We start from the raw sequence: 12,085 nt of genomic DNA, 5'->3' as shown, positions 1-12,085 counted from the left end.
TAGGAAAGATTGGAGTGGGAACCTGTATTTCTTCTTTATCACTAGACCCTGCTTTGTTGCTGTCAGTATCCACAGGAAATAACAAACTGTACTGAAAGGCACCAACATGATTAAGTGCCTGGGTAGCATTAAACCCGGAAGCAGCATTAACCCTGCCATGTAACTCGCTGCTGTAATCACGTTCTAATGCATCAGCTTTGCACAATCTCAGATTCAGAAATGTACAGCATAGCAAAACAGAACAAGAACACAAAGAATTTGAAGGAAAACTTGTGCAGGCTGAAAGAGTTTCCTTTTCTGAGCTGTAACTGCATGTTCCAGTGAAGAATTTGGCAGTCAGTCAAGAAAAAGTATATTCAGAAGGACCCAGATAGAGAGGTTATGAGAGGCCAGTCTTCAGGGCCACAGGCCCCAAATGAGGATGCCAGTTTCTCCTCGGAGCAGTCAGCAATTTCGCAGAGCTCTGTAAAAGAGTCTGAACATTTTGACAGGAAAATGCAAAGGTCAAAAGGCAAGTGAAGGAATTAGGGATATGCATCAGGCTTTGTCCAAGGACCGTATGATAATAAATACGTTTTCTCAACTGTGCTAAAATCAGTCATGGCAAGGAGGTATATGACAACTAAAGGACAAAGAAAAAAAAAAAGTAATTTTTTCATGAACAGAGGAATTAATAAAATCAGATTTCCTGTGAATTTCTGTCCTGTGTCCCCTATTCCTCCCTTCCCTTCAGCTCCAGTAAACCTACATTTCTGCCAGGTCCAGAACACACCTCGGGAGTCCCCCACCATTTCCCCTCCTGCTTTTCCTTCTAGCGTATGCTGGGCAGAGGGATGAGAGCTGAATCCTTCTGGCTCTCCCTCCCCAAGGGAACCAATGTGGGTCTTGTCCTTCCCCACCCAGACACCTATTTTCATGAAGTCTGCAGAAATCAGTTATCTCTGAGGCTTTCTACCCCGCTGTCAAATGAGCCTGAACTAGATTATTAAAGATTAACGGGGGACTTGATAGAGAGAGACCAACACAACCATTTTCTTTCCTTCAAACAGACTAAGAGAAAATAATTACTGGGGTTATTTTTGGTGCAGAATGCTGAGAAAGGATAAGGAAAAGGTCGGAAAATATCCAGGATACAAAACAATATTGAAAAATGACAAATTGATATTACATCTCCAGCTGAAGTATTATATTCAGCTTTTACCATTTCAAAAAAGGGGTGAAATAAACAGATCGTACGCAAAGATGAGCAATTAAATTACAAAAATTGTGGGACTTAGGGTTAAAATTCCTTAACCTGGAGTTCAGAGGAATACGAATGGGCACGAGGCAAGTCCGTGGTTATAAAACAGGCCACGGTGTACGGCAGGAGAAACTGGGCCACGTTTCTTCTTCCTCGTAACCTAATGGTGCTCAGCAAAACTTACGTTCTCTGCAGCGTATATCAAACACTAACAAATTATGACAGAAAATGCAGTTTAATACAATGAATTAGGTAACTTGGGGAACTCAGAAGTGAAAAAAAGCTAAGCAAAATTGCCTCAGCCACAGGGCGAGCCAGGCCGCACTGCCGCTACGGGCCCCACCGCGAAGCACCCACCCATTTCCGACAGGATGAGTTGTTCCCTCCGTTTTCGCTCCGTCTCCTGCGGGGGACAGCCCCCCCTCCCGGCTCTCTATGCCCCTTGGCCGCCGCTGACGGCCTCTCACGCCGCCTCGCCCGCTCGCCTTCCCTCACTGGAGTTCTCCGACGCTCCCTAAGACCCGCACGCCGCGCCGCGGGGCCGGCCCTTGGCAGACGCTCCCTGGCCCTTGGCGGGCGCCGCACGCGCGGCGGTTTGGGCGGGAAGGGGCGGGGGCGGGGCGGCCGTTGCAGCCCCCCGCTCTGAGGGGATGTGACTGCGTGAGGGGGTGGCCGGCGCTGCTCTCCCTCCTCGCCCAGCCGCAGCGGGTTGGTAGCGAAAGGGGGTGGGCTCGTCGCCTGGCTGTGCTCTGTTGGCGTTTCAGCGCCTTTGGAGGGTTCGGGACTCTGTGCGGCAGTGGCAGGCCTGCTTGGTGTTGAGGGGTGCGGAGTGCTTGAGCGGGATAAGAGGGGAGAAGTGAGCGGTGCCAGGACAAGCGTTGCAACAGCCCTAAACATAAAATGATAGATGCGGTTTCCTAGTCAAGACTACCAACCTTCAGGCACAGTTCGTGCGTCATCTGCGTGCCATTTTAATATATTGGGCCTGCAGATGCACTTGTGCCAGACTCAAGTGCATTTTCTTGAGAGTTCGATGTCATTTTATATAACAATACAGATTTTCTTCAATAACGTATTCTATCGAAAGTGATACAAAAATAGGGCTAAATATTTTTTAATCACTGGGGGGCGATCTTTACAGTGATACAGCTTTCTCAACATTGTTTCTCTTACATTAAGGATAGTTTAATAGTTGATACAGTAGGCAGTTGCATATGGTAACTGTAATCGCTGTTACAATAATTTAAATATTCAGGCTAAATATGAGACCATGCTTTCATGCATTTAAGATGCTCTTAAGATGCTTTTAAGAGCTATGACTGTATTCACAAACTGAGGATCTGACCTGTGGAGAAGTCATTGCAATACCTTATTTTATAAAGCAGAAGGAACATTGCAATACTTTATTTTATAAAACTCTGTGTGAAAGGGTTCTAATTCTCGATCATTTGCTTTGAGCATCCACTCATCAGTAACCTGTTCTTGTTAATAAAAAATGAACCACATGAAAAAATGTATTGATCTGGGATCCCATAGGAAAGGCCTTAATATTGTTCTCTCATTAGCAGTTAGGAATTAAATAGAATGGTGATAAAACAATTCACTTCTTTTTTATGTCCTTACAGTTCTGCACTTTTGCCTAAAATGGCCAAGCAAAATTCTGCATCACTAAGTGAAGTTGTAAAACAAGTGGCAGAGCAGCAGCATTCACAAGCATCAGAGATAGAAAAAAGCAAAACAGTTCTTTTCCAGTTGCAGGTAATAAGCCTTGTCTGGAGTAGTTTAATTCATTTAATTTTTTCATTAGATGAGGAAGTATTCCTACGTACAAGAGAAGCTGATGGTACTTCATTTTTTTCAGGGTGTTTTCATTTAAGTGTAAGGCAGCTGTTCTGTTCCTGTGTGGGGCATTTAGGCTTAGCCAAAACTGTGTATGTGTATTGTTATTTGTAAGGCTGCAACATAGCTGAGACTTCATTAGAGTAGGTTAAACCAGAAGCTTTTATTTTTTTATTTTGAAAAAAACAAACCAAACCAACCCCCAATAAACACTGAGATAGCAAACCCACAAAAACTCAATACAAAGTTAGAGCTCTTTGAATTTTTCACACTGATTTCCTGAGAAATTAATGGAAAAAAAGGATTTTAAAAGCATCCTTTTTGGCAGATTTTCACTATACTCTATCATTTTTTCTTAGCATCTTTTTCATACAAAATACTTTTTTCTGTGTGTTTGAAGTGGGTGTCCTAAATAGTCATTACATACTGGTTTTATTTAGTAATATTTTGTAGAACACTGGATACATGTAGTTTTCGTGAAGATTATGTAATCATTTCGGTTCTAATCACAGAAATTAAGCTTTCAATTATTATTTAACCTTTGAGATCAAATTTCTATTGAGACACTTACATTTAAGTCTGAGGAAAGACACAGTAGCGTTCAGGCATTTTTGAGCATGGGAGAATGCAAACGGAAATAGTAGAGTTCCAGTTCTAAAGTGTGAATTGACCTACGACTGAGATAATTGAGGTTTAAAATTTTGTACAAAGATAACTTCTTTGAAGGAGCAGTGAAAACTTTTATTGCTTAGGAATGTCAATTGTCTGGCCACACCTTGCAAGAAGCTTTCTCCTAATTATATACCATCCCATAATATAGTATGATGATGCTGCAACAATTAATTTGTGATCAAACAATTTAAAAAAGGGTATCTTTTTTCAAAAAAACCCTCGGAACTTTAAAGCTCTAGGTAATTAAGTTAGCTTATTTATTTTCTTCCTCTTCCACACCTTTTCCTTTTTCTTTCAAAAAAGCCCAAACCCTAGGAAATTCCATACAAACATTAGCATTAGCAGAACAGCAAAGTTGAATAATTAGGAACTTAAAGTCAGAATGCAGAACTGCTTTTTCATCTTTACATCTATTCCCATGTGTGCATGTCACAGAAGACATGGAAAACAATAATTTCCTTTCCAAAATTGAAGATCTTTGCGATTAAGATCTTTTGCTTTCCTGTCTTCAGTAAATGGTGGCTGGCAGTGATGCAAATCCTGCTAAAACTGTAGCCCGAGATTCCAAATTAGAAGTTACACAGAAACTTTTTGTTCTTAACAGTTAATAATGTCTTAATCTGTTCAAGACATTGAATAAGAGATTTCATAGCACTTGTAATGCTTCCATTAGGGAAAAGATAATAGGTGACATAAATCACGATGCTAATTCTCTCACTTAATGCACTACTGTTGGCTGTTACTTTGGGTGGGAGTCATCATAGCTAGCTTACATCACCTACAAGTCAGATGTTAAGCCTGTATTAGTCATCTAGGCTCCCTCGGTAGTCATCAGAGAGAGAGAAACATTTCTGAGGCAGCAATTCAGCCCTCCCATCTTAGATTTACGTGTAGACGTGGTGCTTAGGGACATGGTTTAGTGGTGGACTTGGCAGTGTTAGGTTTACGGTTGGACTCAATGATCTTAAAGGTCTTTTCCAACCTAAATGATTCTATGATTCTGTGATTTCTTACAGTGGGTTGAAGTACTACTTCCTGGAGTTGGTCACTTCTCATCAATGAGAAGATGTAGAGGCCTTTTTAGGACCAGATGCATATTTCTTAGGGGGTGAAAAATAGCTGGGATTAATCCTACTCTCAAATACTACTGTGATGAAGGTGGGATAAAAAACTCCAATAGAACAGGCTAGTTAATCTCCATCACTCCAAACACCCATCTATGTGTTTGTGTGGGTTTGTAAGTGATTTTTGGCATCATTAGTTATTTTTAGTCTGATTAGGACTTAACCAGATTTCAGCTCTAAACAAACATTGGGTTTGATCTGTCACATCCTATGTATCTTGCAAATATGAGGAATTTAAAGTAATTTCAAGGATATTTTATTTCATATTTTAGAGTCAGTCTAAGGGGAGAAGTCTAAGCTAGTATTCTTGCATTGTGCCTCTGAGGTGTGATTTTACGAAATGGAAGCCTTAATTTTCCATTCAAGCCACATTAAACAAGTGAAAAAGAAGACTGTTAAATAAATATAAATTACTAGATACCTAGTATCTCAAAAAATGTTCTTATGTGAACACTGAAATATTTTACAGGCAAGGTTTCAGGAACTAGAAAAAGAAATGGATTCTATTCTGTTAGAAACGAAAACGACAGAAAGGGAAATGTATCTGCAAGATGATGCCATAGAAGTGACAAAATATCAGTGTGAAAATCTGGAGGCCCAAGTCAGAGCCCTATATTCTGAAAATTTAAAGCTGAGGCATGATGCAGAAACAGTACAAGAAGAGTTTGAGATGACATTTGCAAGAAATAATGAATATCGGGAAAAAATAAAGGCTCATAAACATCTCTTTTGGGAGATGGAAAGTAAAATGCCAGTTATGATTGAGCTTGCTAAAAAGAAAGCTGTTGTTAAAGAATTAAAGACAAAGAAGGAGGAGTTAATACGTGATCTTCAGAATCCAGAAGGATCTGTAATAAAACAAGTGCAGGTACTATATTTCTTCTTTGATTCTTTTCCTTTTGTGCGAAATAATTTTGGCATAGTTTAACTAATATGATTATTTTGTCTAATATGTTTACAGTTTGTGAGGGACTGACTACGGGCAATATAGGTAATTTATAATGCTACATTAATTGAAGAAATTTTTACTTCAGTAAAAAAAATCATCAGCCATTGTTATCTGTACATTCTTGTAAAAGTCAGGTTCATTCTATTGTGATCGAATGAACTCAGCTATGAAAAAAATTACAGAGCTGTAAATTAAACTATATCATTGCCAGACTATTTGTGGGCTTCTTTGGGTTCTTGGATAAACTTACATGGACACTTTTCAGAATTCTATGAAACATTGCCGTGTTGTTACATTTTTCATATAAGAGCACAGTATTCTTTTAACTTTGCCATCAGGTAACAAACTAGAGTTGAGCTGTTTGCCAACAGGAGGTAGATTTGATGAGATGGTGATAGAAAGGAGAGGGGAAAAATATATTTGTTTTGGTATTCTAGTCTAACACTGTTGTTTTTACGTGACCCTAATTGCAATACCTATTAAAAACTACCATGTAGGAATTTTTCACCACAAAACTTTACCAATGTATGAACAAACACAAGTATGAAGTCGAAATGGGGTCACAGATTTCAACTCTGATGCAACTTGCATTATTGAAAATCTGGTGTTACTCTCTTCATGTAAATTGACGAAAACTTGGTTATGCAAGCAAACCTTTAAATACTGATAAATAAAGACTCATTAACATTGTATTTCCCTATGAGAAAGAAAAATACATCTCAAATATTACATTAAATATTCTTTGATTTTGCAATAAATTACATTTTAAACACAATTAAGACCACCAAAATGCGTTAAAATTCCTGTATTGTTGTAGTTGTTTGCATATTTCAGATCAAGAGTGTATCTTCTTAACTATCTAAAGCCGTGTTATAAATATTTTAATTAATTGCAATTACAATTACTAAATTATTATTTATTAAATTATTATTAATTTTTTTAATGTGAAATTTTTTATTATAGGTCTTTATCTCGTCTCTATTAATGTTAAAATGTGACATTTTTAATAAGTTTAATAGATGTACTGTGCAACTTCTTAAGGAGGGGATTTCTGTGTCTTGACTTACATCTGCAGGAAGAAATTACACTTTTAAAAAGGGAAATCACAACACTGAAAGAGTTCATCAATAAAAAAACAAATTTGCTGGAAGAAGAGAAAAAAATGCATGCTAAGCTTAGAAAAGAAATTGAGGTGAGTCATTTGAATAAAATATAATTACAGTTCTCCTGACAGAATGCAGGTAGTGCAAATGAAGTTTGAAGTACTTTATACACCATTGCTGGCCATACATTATTCAAGTATATACAGTAACCATGCTATCTTAAATTCTTGATACTGATATTTGTGCTAAAATTCAGAACTTAATTGCTATCATGAGAAAAATTGAAGTTAAGAACATTTTTTTTAAGTCTTTTAAGAAGGAGTTTTGGAGTTATATCCTGAAAAGAAAGAAGTCACTGAATGGTAGTAAAGCAAAATGCACGTTTTTTATTTCTGTAATACTTTTGAAATACTTTAAAATTCACTACTGACTTGATTATTCATGACTTGTCGCATGGTTCCTGATAACTCATCAATGGGAGAATCAATTGCACCAAGAAAATGGACTTCCCATGAATCTCCCTAATTTGACCTGACATTAAATTAGGGATAACACAGCAGCTCCTAATTAGCTGCCAAGATAAAATTCTGATAAATAGTTAAAACCTTCTCTTTTTAAATAATTGAACTGTATTTTACATTTTGTTCTTTTCTAAAATACTTTGTATGTCTAAATGGTTTTAGTCTGGAAGTTTCACATCGTTTATCTTGTTAGTTCAAATAAATGCCACAAAATTTAATGAGCAAAGCTTGATAATATAAAGATTAAGTGATCTAAGGTTAGCTCTATTACCCACTGTAAAATGTAGGAGGAAAAAAAGAATCATTTTTCATGTGATAGGGAACAGCAGAGAATTTTTAAACTGAAAAGCAAAACACAGCCACTTTAGAATAGGTCTATGCTATTCAGCATCTGAGAAAATTATTATTAAGGCAACATCCTCCTAAAAATGTTCTCTAAACCCAAAGTGAAATTAGGCAGCCTAAAAATAATGTTCTGTTCTGTTATTGAGATCAATTTAATTAAATAGTGAAGGTTAACCTGTTCTTCAGTTATTTGGATTATACGATCTTTTTGTCTCAGAAGAAAGCAGGTTTAAAAACAGAATCTTTCAGGGTATTATTTTCTATTAAGAGCTCTCTGGAAAACAATCTGATTTTTAATATAAAAACTGGCAAAGGACAGGCAGAGACATTAACACCCAGCTGTCCTCAGCACAACTCAGGGAAGAATACTCAAGCCAAGCATGGGAATAAAGTGAGGTACTAGACACATGGGTGAGGTTCCATTGAGCTGCAGTGGTGGGATTCAGCTACAGACTGCTGACACCTAAATGTGATTATTTGAATGCAGGGGACTACATATGAGTCAGACAGGTTCCCGTTATAATCACTGAAGGTGTAGTCAGTGCAGTTGATGTAGTCTAGAGATCAGTTCAGTTGGCCATAGGTAGGTGTTTTCAGTAGGGTGAGCTGCATAATCTGGTCTTTCTAGACTTTATAGGGTGCATTGACTAGATTTCTATTGATCAAAACAGGAATGTAGACATGTAGGTCACACATACACCTCTAAAGCTAGGTGTCTTAATCTGCAGACTCACCCCACCTCAAGACTTCAGCGCTTATCATAGGACTTTTACATATTGCATGGGTTCTCAGCTTCTAGCACTGCATGGGCCAAAAGTAACTGGCCTCCTTATAACGTCATGAGGTACAACAAGGTCAAGTGCAAGCTCCTGCATCTGGATTGGGGCAATCTCCAATATCAATACAGACTGGGTGATGAATTGATGGAGAGCAGCCCTGGAGAGAAGGACTTGGGTGTATCAGTAGATGAAAAATTGGACATGACCCAGCAATGTGCACTTGCAGTCCAGAAAGCCCATCATATCCTGGGCTGCATAAAAAGAAGCATGGCCAGCAGGTCAAGGGAGGTGATTCTCCATCTCTACTCCACTCTGGTGAGACCCCACCTGGACCACTGCATCCAGCTCTGGGGTCCTCAGCTCAAGAAAGACATGGACCTGTTGGAGTGGGTCCAGAGGAGGGCCACGAAGAGGGTCAGAGGGCTGGAGCACCTCTCCTATGAAGAAAGGCTGAGAGAGTTGGGGTTGTTCAGCCTGGAGAAAAGAAGGCTTCGGGGAGACCTTACTGCGGCCTTTGAATATATAAAGGGGGCTTGTAAGAAAGATGGAGAAAGAAAGACTTTTTACCAGGGCCTGTAGCGACAGGACAAGGGGCAACAATTTTAAATGGTTGAAAGAGTGTAGATCTAGAATGGACATATGGAAGATTTTTTTTTACAATGAGGGTGGCGAGACACTTCAACAGCTTGCCCAGAGAAGTCATCATTGGAAGTGTTCAAGGTCAGGTTGGACAGGGCTTTGAGCAACCTGATCTAGTGAAAGATGTCCCTGGCCATGGCAGGGAGTTGAGCTAGATGATCTTTGAAGGGCCCTTCCAACCCAAACCATTCTGTGATTCTATGATTCATAAATTTGCAAAGAGTATGTGAGCTCCCAGGTTTCTGAGCCTCCAGATACAAGCAAGTCATCGCATCTGATTAATGAGTTTGCTGTTACTGCAGGAGTCCTGGAGCCTTGATTCAGCAACGATTTTAAGCACTCATCTAAGTCTGTGCCTATACAGTCCTATACTTAAATGCTTACAGAATTCCTGTTGAAACCTCATTCATGGCTAAGCTGGCACTCAAACAGAATGGACTGACTCTCACAGCCCTGGTGTTCCCACTTCGCCTCAGTATTATTTCTGGTTTCCCACAAAGATTTCCCCACCTAAGCACATCGTGCAGGAATGTAACTCAGAATGCCTTTCTAAAGCAGCTGAATTTTGGAAGGTTAAAAATTATTGATGAATATCTTTCTGCAAGGAAATTTGTGCCTAAGCTTCCTTTTTCCAAAGGAAGTCTATGATTTGACATTGCTAATTAATAAACCCTACAATTAATTCATAACTGGGATGCTTCTTATCAGGCAGGGTACTGATGGACTTTTAAGGAGTTTGTAGACCTTGTTCCACTCCCTTTCCTGAGCACCAGCCCCACCACCCATCTCTTGAAGAGCAGAGCCTGTTCCCTGCCTTAGACAGGGATGTCAAGAATAAATCAGGGTGGTTACCTCTGTAGAGACAAGGCTTCAGTCATAAAGACTAACTCAAAACATCCACAAATAATAGAAAATAGGTTGTTATGTAAAAATAATGAGAAAAAGAAAGCTCAAAAGACTGTCTATTCCCCTGCCACCCTCTTTCCCCCACATCAGCGTGTGGCTGTATTATTCTCGGCAGATGCTTATCTATCCTGTCCTTGAAGGACCCCAGTGGTGGAGATTCCATGAGTGCCCAGACAATTTTTTCTAATGGTTAACTTATATGTACACAAGGCCTGGTAAAAAGAGCAATGTTCTCCCTCCCCTCTGTCCAGTAAGGGTATTAGTGCTCCCTGCCTCAGCAGATGTGCCAGGCAGTTCCCAGTAATGACGCTAGAGACACATTTCTAAAAAAAGCAGATAATATTGATCATAGGTGTTTCACTGTCATAAAACACAGTCCTAGTGATGTTCAGACCCTGCAAGCACTCATTCAGATGAGTGAATCTGACAACATCCCTCAAAAAGTTGTGAAGGATTATCGTGGAGTGCCAGGCAACATGTAGAAAGGCAACCCATCACGAGTAAAAGAAGGCAATGTAATTTATAAAACATTAGTGAGGGAAGGAGTTAGTTATACGTGAAATTTAGGCAGCAAGACTCACAGGAAGTCACTGGCAATGCTGTAGTTCTGATGCAGGTGTACACCATCACATGTATGCTAAATACAGTGTAATAATGTTTCAATAAGCAGACACTAGAATAATTATACACTACAACTCATATGCCATTCAAACTAGGGTAAGTAAGTCCAAATTTTCATTAAGTGAATGCCCATTATTTCAATTTTTATTATAATGAATGTTTCATGCTTTTACACTTCAGAATGCAAATCTTCAGAGGGTTGTCTGCAGCAGCCATTCTTCACATAAGGCAGCAATGAGGGCAAAACTGATACAGTACTGCATTGCCACAGTATTGCCTTTCTAAGAACATACCTTTTTAAGTGCAGTGCAACAGTGAAGATGCTACTACAGCCATTTAGGTTACCTCATTTGTATCCTAATTTATACCCAAACACACTTGTCAAAGAATGAAAATTTCTTCCTTTCTCACCTCTCACTCTGGAACCTGAAATCTTCCATGTACAGAGTGTTGCCACAGCTGTGAGATGCTGACTCTTTGGGTGGGATTTACGTTGTTAGATTTTAGACATCTACAGAGCAGGTACCCACGTTGAACTCCTCACTTGAGCTCCTAGTGGGACAGAGCTTTTCACTCCCTTAGTGGGAAAGAGAGGCACGATTCATATTGTCCTAAAGCAGATATCTGAAATAAGTCGGATGAATTGCTTCCTAGATGTCGGTGTCTCTTCAGTAGCTATAAAGTGAACATGGAATGACTTGGTCAAATGTCAGAATCTACACTTAGACAGGGTTAGGTGAGCTGAACCCACATCTGTAAATAGTTTTACTTGAAAGAAATTTTGAAGTGAATTTTATTCTATTTTATTAGGTACAGAATAAAAGATATGATGCTATTCTAAAACGTTTGCATTGCCAACTGAACAAACTCCATTCAAATAAAAGACAATGGCACTGGAACATTCAGCAGTTGGAGAAGAAGGCAGCAGAACTCAGAAAGTGTCTTGGAGTAGTGGAGTTACAAAGTAGCATATAAAACAAATCTAACAAAGCTATAATGTGGGTAATCTTTTCCAGACAGAGGAGCTTTTTTTCTGGAAATACTACAAATAGTAAATAGCTCTGGGCCAGAGCTCAGTGATTTCTTTCTTTTTAAAGTTTTTCTCCCTTTCATTTTGTGGCCTAAACTAGGCTGTGCTCAATCTGTAATGCTTTGGAATAACTTTGCTTTTTTTTACTGTAGCCAGAGGCTGTTCAGGAAGAAAGTTATTAACATTTCCAGGTGTTTTCAAAACATGTGCCAATTTTATCTAACAAGTCATTTGAAGTCAACCAAATAAGATTTGAGGAGTTCCTTTTTATTTGATTAGACCTCTGAAGATTAAGATCTACATTGTTTTTCCTACGG

General features: G+C 39.0%; 1 protein-coding gene across 1 annotated transcript; it reads left to right on the top strand.

Moving 5' to 3' along the window:
* Window positions 1-2,884: 2,884 nt before the first annotated feature.
* CCDC122 (coiled-coil domain containing 122) lies at window positions 2,885-11,713 on the top strand. Its single transcript, XM_075139843.1, has 4 exons — window positions 2,885-2,998; window positions 5,345-5,743; window positions 6,900-7,016; window positions 11,549-11,713. The coding sequence occupies exons 1-4, from the start codon at window positions 2,885-2,887 to the stop codon at window positions 11,711-11,713; spliced, it is 795 nt and encodes a 264-aa protein (XP_074995944.1).
* The last annotated feature ends 372 nt before the right edge of the window (window positions 11,714-12,085 follow it).

The sequence above is a fragment of the Calonectris borealis genome, chromosome 1 (assembly GCF_964195595.1).
Source record: "Calonectris borealis chromosome 1, bCalBor7.hap1.2, whole genome shotgun sequence".
Lineage (NCBI taxonomy): Eukaryota > Metazoa > Chordata > Aves > Procellariiformes > Procellariidae > Calonectris > Calonectris borealis.
The sequence above is the reverse complement of the archived record's forward strand: the minus strand, read 5'-3'. Positions and strand labels throughout refer to the sequence as shown.

Coding starts and splice junctions, on each gene's coding strand:
- CCDC122 (XM_075139843.1), top strand. CDS start 2,885: ATGGCCAAGCAAAATTCTGCATCACTAAGTGAAGTTGTAAAACAAGTG. Junction 5,744..6,899: donor CTGTAATAAAACAAGTGCAG/GTACTATATTTC, acceptor TTACATCTGCAG/GAAGAAATTACACTTTTAAA. Junction 7,017..11,548: donor AGCTTAGAAAAGAAATTGAG/GTGAGTCATTTG, acceptor CTATTTTATTAG/GTACAGAATAAAAGATATGA.